Source organism: Apostichopus japonicus, chromosome 16 (assembly GCF_037975245.1).
Source record: "Apostichopus japonicus isolate 1M-3 chromosome 16, ASM3797524v1, whole genome shotgun sequence".
NCBI classification, from domain to species: domain Eukaryota; kingdom Metazoa; phylum Echinodermata; class Holothuroidea; order Aspidochirotida; family Stichopodidae; genus Apostichopus; species Apostichopus japonicus.
The window spans coordinates 28,187,198-28,199,043 of NC_092576.1; the positions used below are offsets into that span (position 1 = coordinate 28,187,198).

The following is an 11,846-nucleotide window of genomic DNA, read 5'->3' on the forward strand; positions in this document are numbered from 1 at the left end:
ACCTGAATTTACTTCCCCTACTCTACCCATAAAATTCTTCAATTCTTCCAAGTCAATGTCCCCGGGGATACCCTTAACAGTTACAACCTTACCTTCCATGGTTTCTATGGTAACGCAGGGAAGACTGGAGTAATAAATATTAGTTTACACCTCAAAAAGTCAAAAGTGTAAAGGCATGTGAAGGAATAATGGTTGTAAACTATTTAGGGTTATACTGTGCAGTAAGCTATTCTAGAAACCTCTCTGCAAAGACTGAAATGTATGCTACACGCTCATTTGTAACATTGGTGGAATTACTCATATAATACAACTTGTGAAAACTGGAACCTAAGATATGGATAAAAAAACTCTGCTCTCACTTTAAAGGCAATTAAGTTGAAAATGTTGGACATTTAAAATAACATTGAAATTAAGTATGACTGGGTAAACACGTCGCCTTCTCAATGACCTAATCTCAGAGAAATAAATTGTAATCAGGTCCCATAAACGGGCGCCAATTATGTAGCCAGTCAAAAACGCAGTGACGAGGCTTAAATATATTTTTAGGTTTGGGAAGATTACAAGTGACACCTCCAAATTAGGGTAGGGCCGATTTACTCTGAGATCGTGGGGACAACTTAAAAAGGCGGAATGCTCACACAAAAACAAACTAATAAAGGTAAAGTGGTGTGTTTACGATGCACATGGACGTTGTATTAATATCAATGGGGTTACTTTAACTTAATGTGAAATTATATGAATGGGTGTAACTTACATATCTCGGAACTCTTACTTCTTATAACGACTCCACTGAACTTAATGGAAAAATAATACTTATCAGTCCCAATGAAAATAATAACAAAATCGCGGCGCGGGTCGACCGAATACAATTTGAGAACGAAATTGTCTCCTTGAGAAACTTCTAGGGCGGTTCACTTAGTTGGGGACGTTTCCGGATTGGGTGGTTCTCTGGACAGCTCGCTACTCGGGGAAATAACCTCTTGGGCGTCTCAGCTTGGGGCGTCTCTAGGAGAAACTGTTCATCACTCGGGTTGGGTCATCGCAGGGGTTCACTTCCGGATCCAAACATTGAATTAAAATGGGAATTTATAGTTCAGTTCCGTCACAAAAGAAAATTATAGGGTTGCCAGATATTAGCACAGGATGAAATATAGTTCTGCCTCCATTGGTACAGCTCCGGGTGATACACTATTATTAAATATGAAATCTCCTTGTAAAACAGTTCAAGGTGTTTACTAAAATAGAATATCCATTTGTAGAACAAGCTCCAGGTATTCACTAAACTTCTATAAAAACTCCATGGGTAAATAGCTTCAATTAAGTGTCCATTTAACTTCTAATTAATTTAATACTGGTCCTCTACTCTATTACTGGTGAAGTTAGTCTAAGAAAATAATTATGATCTCGTGCCCACCATTTCAAACTTAATCCTTCCCCTCTTCTCATCTAACTACTGTAACTACTGTAAACTTAACTCGGCATCAGTGTCTTATCTTAATTTCCCCCTACCATGCTACCTTATTCACTCCATCCCATAATAATAAGAATACATCCCATAATAATAGTACAAGGCAACTCACACATGACCACCTTAAACCAATTAAACACAAAGCTTGGTTCATTGAATATTCATGATTTGGCCTTTGTCTCAACTTCCCCCCTCCTACTCTAGACCAGCTTGCCCTCCACTTCCTGGTATCTGAGGTCCAGTGACCAACCAGCTGTCAATTAATACTTCATACATAATTTACCAGACACATTACTTAATTTATGGTGTCCTTTGGTACATTTAAAATAATCATCTATCACCAAAACATTCCTATCTAACCAAACAAAAGTTATAAAATTGTCTATTTAACCCACAGTTCTGAAAAGGATAGACTCTTGGAGCCACTCATATATTCCTAGAAAATAGGACCACGCAAAACAATTACTTAGCTTAAGAAAAAGACAGGTCACACAGGGCCACCCGACCACTAACTGTTGTCATGTAGTAGTTAGCAATAAAAGTGAAAATTAAGGGAACTCATAAATCTACCAAGTAAAGGTTATTCATTGTCAAATGAATAAAAACAAACAAACAAAAGAAAATGATCAAATGAATAAAAACAAAGATAAGAAAATGAAAGAAAATGATTAAATGGATAGAAACAAAAGGTGGAAAATAAAAGAAAATGATAACTATACAAAACATTAACCAGGTTATGCTCTGGTTACACAAGGTGGCGCTTAAAAGTACTTTGGACTTTCTGTATTTAGAAATAGGGGATGTGGTGTTAACCAAACATCCCTGCATACATGTGTGCAAGTGATTCTTGGTTGGATGCATCCATGGAAGGGTATAGTTTTTTCTCGACGGTTGCTTTAAGCTAACGCGTGAACAGGATTCATATTTAACTACTAACATTGAATGGGAAGTACCGGGCTTACTCCCATCATTAACACACCAGGAGCACAAAGGTTTTGAACATAAAAAATACTGAGGAGGGCGTACTCTCAATTTCGCATGACAGCAGCAAGATGGAGAAATGGACAGTCGCTATAATGAATGTCCATTATGGATGAATGTAAAGTGCGCGTTAAATATATTAGTGATTTGCAAATACTGCCATACAGAAATGTAGAATGTATGGTACGTTTCAACAACTCGTTTTGTTATGCAGAAACGCGTAGAATGATGTCAATTGGCTGCTGGGTTCATGACATATCTGGATTGAGCTTGTGCCTTAATTCATTCTTTGGGATAAAGGCAAATTGTAAACATACCGTTTATATGCTAATCGATATGTTCATCGCTAAGGATACTGCACATACATATAACTACACGGGATACATTTTTTATGGTATTATATAATTGTTCATGTAATTCTCTAGTTGAAAGTCTCAAACGATTTGTGCAAAGAAATTCACCTGATCCCTTCATCAAGCTGTTCAATATACCTGTATTCAACTAATACACGTTGTAGAGTCAGTTTTCATTTGTATGATTTAAACAAAGGGAAACGATTACTAGCAGTATATATATATACACACACACACATAATGGAATTAACAGAGTTCAACTTTACAGGCAAAGTTCAACATCCCTATGTTACAAGACAATAACGATATATTGATTTCCATCTTTTATTAAATGGAAGATATATTTATGTATGTATATGTAAATACTTATATATATGTATATATGCGTGTGTGTATTTGTATTCAATTGTGTAGTATGCATATGTGCATAAAAATGTATTGTGGGTGGTGATTGTAAGGTGGGTGTGTTATACGTATTGGGTTGGTTTGTGGGTAGATATAAGTTACGGTTTTCTTGTATTGTTCTCTCTATTTACTTATGGGAGCGCTTTACTAGATAAGCCCTCTGGTATTTTTGTAGTGCTACCTTTTACAATTTTCCCTGTTGTTGATATGTTTTGTCACTTAGTTTACTTCTTTGTATTCATATTGTGTAGAAACAAATAAATGAAACAAAAGAAGCTAAAAAGTATTAAAGGATGACACGGTTGAATAGTATTTATTAGGTTTCTATTGAGATTAAGGAAGCCAATTATTTTTTCCATGAGTAAATTATACAATCAAAGAAAGCTAATAAAACAGAAAAGGGAGACCGAGGAAAATCCTTCTATATATATTACGTATTATTTTACAAGTATTCTTGACATAGGCCTATGAGAGTGTCAAACAATCCCGTGCTATCTTATGCGACTATTCATTACATAAAATCATGAAAGAAAGAAAGAAATCCAAGATGTGAAGACATAAGTCGGTTGGCTTTTATTATTGAATAATATTAATATATTACCTCACGACGAAAATTAAGTGTAAAACTATTCTTGTACTTGATAACTTTAATTATTGAATATACAAATATGAATGTACAGTAACCATTACCACAGAAGATAACATTCGGTAACTTAGAATTAAACAACTTATATACAACTGATATATCGAACTGAATTACAAATAATATCACCCAAAGAAAAGAACAAAAATCATTTTCATAGTATTTTTAATATAAAATAGGTACTTAATCAACTAACATTACGATGGGAATTTTTGTGGTAATTTAAAGGGTAAATGACGCAGTTTCCTTTAGAGACGCTGTGCAGTAAAATAATTCAGTTAACGGAGAGAATGTCACTATATAATTCAATTTTTTGTTTATGTGCACAATGAAATCCGTAAAGATGATTTTTTATATATATACATTCTTGTTAACGTGTTTTACGTATTTATGTATTAACTTAAATTTGCTCACCGATCTATTACTATTGAATATTACCTGTCTGATTTGAGTCAAGAGAGATAACTCGGGAACACTGTAACGTCCGGATATATACTAATGGCGTTAAACTCAAGTGTTAAAGTCTCATTACGTGTTTGCTAATGTTTTTTCTGAAAACAGACTTCCGAAGCAGATTCAATGGTTCTTACTCTAAATGCACTTTGACCAGGTGGGTTTAATGGAGAAAAGCTTTCGCAATCGAAAGAAAACATTTATTTTCTGTTCTCCTCATAGCGCGAACGATTTACCGTTAAATCACTGCGACCGCCTATATCAGCATGTTTATTACACAAATGTAACCTATATTTACTCGTATCGTTCAAAGTTTGACCCAATTTCACGGAGGGAACGTCTGAAAACACTTGTTTATTACTTCAAATAGAAGGAAATGACACGATTTCGCAAGCATCATCGGTAAGACCAAAATAGAGATACTATTCAAGAGAACGGATCTAAGACAGACTAGCAACGAAACTGAAAGTTATTCCTATGCTTTAACAATACAGAGAGACTTGATTGGCGCATGAACTGTTGGGCGGGGCTGGCTATTGAAATTTGTAGAATCTACGGACTCGTTAAAAAATCTGGCGAATTTCATCCAGTTTTGATCCAATGTCTTACGACAGATAACTCAATAAAAATAATGCAAAGAACGGTGTTATTTTCACTGAGCTTTGAGAGCAGTACGCTGGAAAGGTTCGAAGTTAAAATTTGGCAAACACAAATTGAGACTTTAAATACAGATTTGGGGGGAAATTCCCTCAGTGGATATCTCTATTATTCTATTACCTCTTACATCAATTGATAGATCATCTTAACTTACTTCCGATGACGTTATGCGAAGAACCGTGAAGTCGGTATAAAAATACGTTACATAGAGTCTACGCAGGTTTTATCGTGACACAATTGTTTCCAGCATTTACTATCATTAAATATGCGTCTTCTGCACACCGATAGTAGTGCAACCCACGAACAAAATTCAAGGACTTACTTCCGCTAAAGTAACCACCGACTGGACTTTCTTCTACCATGAATGGATCTAACACATTTTTGTTGTATTTTACAATACATTCGTATTGATAACTGTAACCAGGGGATCTAAGAGCGGCGTAGATGTTCCCATTCTTATCTACATCAATCCCTCTGCAATGCACAATGCGACCGCCTGGTAAATCTGTTTTAATCACAGAAGTGGGACGTTCAAAATCTGAAGAATATATATATATTGCTTTATTATTGAAGTCTGAAATAACAAACTCACCTAACGGGCTCTTTTTGATATACCAAGGATCACCCAGTTGGTTGTGACCAGCCTGTCTAATGTACTTACCATCACTTTCAAAAATGGCTACTACGGCATCACCAATTTTCCTACCGGACAGAACATAGATTTGTTTTGTCTCTCCGCATGCAGTTATACCCGCAGGCTCCGTTAAGTGATCTTTGCCAAAACTCGTTATATAGTTCAAATTATGGTCAAACACCATGATACATTTCGTATTTTTATCTGTCACGTATAGTGTGGTGCCAAGAAATACAGCGGCAAACGGCTTAAAATCATCACGGTGGAATCTCCTCACTTCTTTACCCTGCATGTCGTATACACGGATCCAGCCGTCCATCAATACGAAAATTTCATTTTTCAATGTCAATACGTCATGTGGCTGGTTTATTCCCGTCAATCCGGTGATAGCAGGAGCTTCCGCCAGTATCTGAGTCGAATCATACCTATTATCCGCTTTCTGGTTGACATGTGATTCCTGCCCTGTATAAACAAAAACAAAAGTGAAAATAGAACTGCTTCAAACAAGTGTGTCTCTGAAAATGGTGAACAGGGCAGACTTGACCGGTTTTTACTGAAACAATTGGTCTTTTCATGTACAAAACTGTGCATACATAGGTGACGTCACACGCTAAAACTAAAGTTTTGCTTCGTCCTGAAAACAACATGTTTACATGTTAAACGAAAGCAAAGAAACTAACAGTATATAAGGATGTCGTTTGCTGGTACTTGTTCACGGTAAAGCCAGTCTTCCGCTTGTTTCTCAATACATACATAATTGAATTTCAGGACATACCCACTGTGGGTATGTCCTGAAATTTGCGCATATCGCGTGCGTAACAAACGGAAGCAAATGATCTATGTACGTCACACGAAGAGCGCCAATAAAAGTAGGGCAATAACAGAACATGAACATATTAATAACACAGTAGAATCAGAACTGAACTAATAGCACTTAATGGTTTCAGATATTCCGTGATTACTGTACTTGATGTAACTCCATTTGGAATGGAAGTTATAAAACTACATTAATATCTTATGATTAAAGTTTGGAGGATAGTAAGCAATCACATTAAGTATGAATTAAGATAACATATATTATTTTCAGACCCGAAAGAATAATACATCACATAAAGTATATTTGAATGAAATGAATGTAGTGTTTTGTGGAAAATTGCAGAAATATCCCACCAAAGAAATATGAAAACAATAACATTTTTATTTGTTTTATTTGTATATATATATATAAATATTTACCTCGAATCTTCCCATCGGTATTCGTTTCGTTGTTTGCAGTTTGACATTTTAAAAGGTGAGACTGTGGAAAAATGTTGATTTTACAAATAAAGTAGCGATGGAAAAAATAGAAAAAGCATCTGATGGAAGAATGATTCATTAAGGAAGTCATATTAATAAAAAAGACATCAGGATATTGACAACCTTTACTTGTAATAATGTAGACGCACCGACAAACATACGGTGGGTCAAAACCTAGTCAGGTGAGCTTTCGCATGTTACCTTTAATGATTTAAGAAGAGGCAAATTGCTTTAGCAAAATAATCTCCGGTGTAATTTGCTTGGTTTGATGATGGCGATGCGTTACTCCGTAATGAACGATTAAACAGAATGTATCAAACTCTTCCTTAATACACTTAAATATAGGAGAATTGGAAATGTTCAGTGCTAAAAGTGGCTTTCAAACTATTTATGGAAATTATTGAATAAAAGACTCACCATTATCTTTTCTTTCACCTGTTCCCTTGCTTTTCGTAGCAGTGGTTCCTGCGTTGTAATGAACTGTCTCAAGTCTCCTCGGGTCCATACTTCCCAAAACTGTATCGGTTCTGTCGGTCCTCCTTTCATAAATTCATTTATTTGTACTTCTTCATCTCTCAGGGCTCTTCTCAAATCTTGAAAGAAAATGTGGTTTGAAGAGAATCTAGAGGTCAATTTGCCCAACTAATAGTTAAACCATGTATTAACGGGATATGCACAATTGAAAACCTTTCCAAAAGACTTCGAACGATTAAAATATAATTTGATTCAACCATTGGTGTCGTTACTTAAACTTTCTCTGAGCTTAAAGAAATGAAATGGGAGATGACAAACGTTCAATGAAAATGGCCGAGAAATGAGTCCATTATTACCCTGTCACCTCGAATAACGTTCCCCTCATTATGCTGAAATCATGTTCTGTACATTACAGCATATGTGTATTTGTGCATTTTCGATGCACTTTCAGTAACAGTGATGATGTATGTCATAGATTATACGATACTTTAAACCAAACCCTTTTCATTTCTATATGCGTAAACGTCCCGGGTTGTAATACTAAATACATGACTTATTTGACATTTTGATAAAATGTGAATCATTAATGAAAATACATTTTGGTCCAATGTTGACATACCAATGTCCATCTCTGCTGCTGGAATCTTGGCCTGTACGTCTCTGTTTATCTGCAGCGCATCTTGTGAACGTCTTCGAAGCTCATGGAATCTTTTTTCTACCGACTGATGCGGGTCTACATAGTACACAACATTTTGGTACGCTGTATTGGCATAGGTGACATAACTTAACATCGAGGCCATGATTCCGTATAGGGATGAGAAAATTCCTGACAATTTGTACAAAATATATTTGATTATTGTCAAAAAAGAGTCAATCGTATCAGGTGGCAGTATTTTCTTCAAAAAGAGGTGTTTCTTTTCTTCTTCCAACGCTTCGATTGAAAAAAGGACGTTCAACAACCATATATTTTATAACGCCTGGGATGCATTTGTAAACAGGTCTGAGAAACAGCTCATATACGTTGCTAAGGTGCTTGTGATTGTGGAGGGGAGGGGGAGGGGGTGTGGTGGAGGATCGGATTTTCCACTGGGAGGATTCGTTGGGATAGTTGCCATACCGGAAGTTTGACATTTGCAGCTGCAAAACACGAGTCAATGCGCTGTACCTGCAATACTGGTTCCTTAATTAGTAATACGCTAAGGTGCTTAACCTAACACCAAATAACCATATTCAACTTTAATATGGGTGGTGCAAAGAGATAGAAACAAGGTTTCGATTTTTCCAAGTTCGAATTTCCTGAAAACTTGTAACAATGGTAAGCCCAAAATCAAAACTGTTAGAAATAGCCTACCATTATTGACTTATAAATCAGAATTATCCTCCAATCAGATGCAATTATTTTAGAGATGTTGCATTGATACTTTTTTTTTGTAACTTTCATGTTTTTGAACACCGAGTTTCCGTCTTTTGAAGCTCCCGGCCAATTATTGGGGGTAAAACTGCTTCACATTTGTGCTAACTGTAGGATACCAAATCATTGACAAGTAGTCGTACAACTTTCATAGAGTTTTCCTCCTACTGCATGCTCAGTGACCTGCTAAGACAGTATGATCTTTCCTTGGAAAAATTAAATGCTTTTAAATTTAACTTGACGGAATAAATCTAGCGAGGATCTAGTGGGATTAATCTTAGTAGGCGAAGCTACGCGAAATACAACTCTGGCCCAAGTTAGGTTATTATTCCTGCGTTGAGTAAAGTCTGGAGACTCCCCATAGCGTTGATGCAAATGTGATTTGGAAATTTAAAGTCTTTAACTTTAAAGGTGTAGTTCTTTTACCAAACGGTAGACGATTGGACACATTTCAACAAATTTCAATATACCCATGAAGCAAATTGTGCATCGATAATAATGTGGAAACTCAAACAGTTAAAACGAAACACATTGCTCACTATTTAACATGTTTCACTAAATGCAGTTGTTTTGTCTGTCCTTTTATAAATTATGAATTTGGACCGTGAACTGTTGCACCAGTGTCAATAGTGCCAATGTCAACAATGTCTGATAATAAATCAGTTTATAGATCTTAAATTTTTCATATCATACTGAGATGGACGGTTCGCCAAATGTCAATATTATATGATAATGACTTATTTTTTATAACCACTTATTTCGTTATTATACTAGTACGGTATGCATACTATTATTAGTGGTGAACTTTGGACTGTGGACCTTTCTCTCGAGTGTCAGTAGTTTCGATTTAATGGTATAAGATTACAATAGACTCAGCAATGTATTGACAAAACTATATGATATTATTCAATGGTTAGTACAGTCAGTCACACACAACTTAGGCAACACCTACTAAATATTTATAATTTCACAGTAAAGTAATATTGATATTCAGGTCAAATGCTCAACTGGAAGCTTTTTTTTTTAAAAGTAACAAATTATATTCATATTTAGGTCTTTAATTTTGAAAACAAATCTTTACAACTTTCTAACATTGCAACAAATGTCTGCTAACAAGGATCATTAAGCAAAGGAAAAGAGAGGAAAAAATGACACCGGTGTCCAATCCACGTCTTCTATTTTACACTCAAACAAATGCATTACCAGTTCAAAAATATTGCCAATCTAACAAATTTCTCACATGGACGCTTAAATGAGCCTCTGCAGGGTTGCTGCTCTTGTTCTAGGTAGCTCTGGTAAGCAATTGCGTCTCCCTTCCCGCAAATACGAGGAGTGTTTGAATATGTCTGCCTGGTTTGTGCAATTCATGTTTGGTATGTCCAAAATATGATGAAATGTGGAAGAAAATACGATCGAACATTTTTCATATCATACTGTGATTAACGGTGCACGAAATACAATGATTCTACTCAAAGGGCCACTATTTTTCAAACCTTAAAAACTGTGTCTCTTACTTCCTCTGTAACAGCTCCCTGTCTATCCGTCATACCGTTATCATAACAGAGACCAGATACCACATAACAGCTCTACGGCCATGATGTGCATGGGCGGCGGTGAACAGGCCGTTTAGGTCGAAAACGAACTGGGTTGCTCCAATCGGCAAGAGAAGACCCCCCCCCCCTCCGGGAAAAGGGGCTTACACCCAGTTTCGAGCTACCACGATGACTGTATTATCTACGTAAATTTGTTATTAAGAACGCATTAACTGCTTTCGTCATTTATTTTATAGTGGGACTGCTAACACTTTCAAAACTACACGGTAAGTTAGCAACATTGAACCACGTCTGTGAAATCGCATTATTACAGTGCGTTTGAATGGTCGGATTTTTCTAAGTTATTTGGGATCAACGAGATATGACTCCGGCCTAGCAACACTACTTCCTGTCCCATGTCATTTTTATGGACTTATTATAGTTTGGTACTTACCCAAATGGTTTTTATCAATGTTAATACACGATAATGCAAGATATTTATTAAGTACATTTACTACGTATGGGTCTCTAGAACTCCTCTTTCTCAGAACAAAAGGTAATGCTGGAAATTATTAAGACTTCTCATGATTTCTGCTCGTTGACCTATACCAGTGCTTACATATATGTCTCTTTATTGTGTTGTTTAGTATGACGTTAACATAAACTAAAGTGAAACTAAATTGGTCGGCTTTTGAATAGTCGCTAGACTGTATCGTTGTGCACTATTCGTCTCATTGCGATCTGTACTGTAGTGTAAAGGTCTTATTGCGCATATAAACAACCGTACACATAGTCCATATATAACATACAAACTCAATGCATGTCATCTAGTACAATGTTTACTTCTGGTTGAATTGCTAGCAAAAGCGCTCGATAAAACTATGAAATATGTTAGTTAATTAGACAAATAATATTCCCTACTTTTTCCTAGGCTAACTCTTAATCATTTAAAACTCCGGTTCGTCGGTCAATTAAAACTACAATTGCGCCGTTTTAACCATGTAATCCCATCACTACACTAAAATAGACAAAGGAGCTGCTACTAAAAGGAGCTAACCAAATTGGCATGCAATCCATTTGATGTTAACAATCGTCATGGAATATTTGATTGGTCTGGAATACATTAAGTGGTCAGATAATACTTACCTTTTTGCCAAGATGTACACACATTAATAGTTTACCAATTCCGGGTGGCATGCATGGACAACAGTGACGTTAGTGAAGATTCTGTTGAAACAAAATTCTGCAACTGCCTCAGTAAACGACACTTCCTTATCATTATAATTAGACTCCGCCCACAAGCTCGTCGGACGAATCGCAAAAGCGTTAAAATGGAGGCGAAAACAAATCTTTTTCGGGCTAATACTAAATTATGTTAGTACGCAAACAATAATTTAGTTCCAGTTTAGTCGAAGAGACAGTAATTTAGAGAAATGTGAGAAGTTAGCACATTCTCACTGACCATAAACGCGATGCATAAAAGCTCATGAACGTACACGTTACCGTGGAAACAATAACAATGGACTTTCCATGTAGTTC

At 36.1% G+C, this 11,846-nt stretch overlaps 1 protein-coding gene across 2 annotated transcripts; it reads right to left on the reverse strand.

Annotated features, from left to right (window-relative positions):
- Positions 1 to 664: 664 nt before the first annotated feature.
- LOC139983248 (uncharacterized) lies at positions 665 to 11,613 on the reverse strand. Of its 2 annotated transcripts, XM_071996670.1 has the most exons (6): positions 11,454 to 11,613; positions 10,016 to 10,125; positions 7,984 to 8,190; positions 7,308 to 7,483; positions 6,831 to 6,891; positions 665 to 6,056 (listed from the first exon to the last, which is right to left on the reverse strand). In XM_071996670.1, the coding sequence occupies exons 3-6, from the start codon at positions 8,162 to 8,164 to the stop codon at positions 5,173 to 5,175; spliced, it is 1,302 nt and encodes a 433-aa protein (XP_071852771.1). In that variant the 5' UTR covers positions 8,165 to 8,190; positions 10,016 to 10,125; positions 11,454 to 11,613; the 3' UTR covers positions 665 to 5,172. The 2 variants fall into 2 exon arrangements, with proteins under 2 accessions (XP_071852771.1, XP_071852770.1); XM_071996669.1 differs by lacking the exon at positions 10,016 to 10,125 and having other exon boundaries at positions 11,454 to 11,605.
- Positions 11,614 to 11,846: the final 233 nt, after the last annotated feature.

Bases quoted from the DNA above. Each gene is read 5' to 3' on its own strand.
- LOC139983248 (XM_071996670.1), bottom strand. From the start codon at position 8,164: ATGGCCTCGATGTTAAGTTATGTCACCTATGCCAATACAGCGTACCAA. The intron at 7,484-7,983 runs GTATGTCAACAT...TTTTCTTTCAAG, and splicing joins AGCAGCAGAGATGGACATTG to ATTTGAGAAGAGCCCTGAGA. The intron at 6,057-6,830 runs GTAAATATTTAT...TTGTTTATACAG, and splicing joins TACCGATGGGAAGATTCGAG to GGCAGGAATCACATGTCAAC.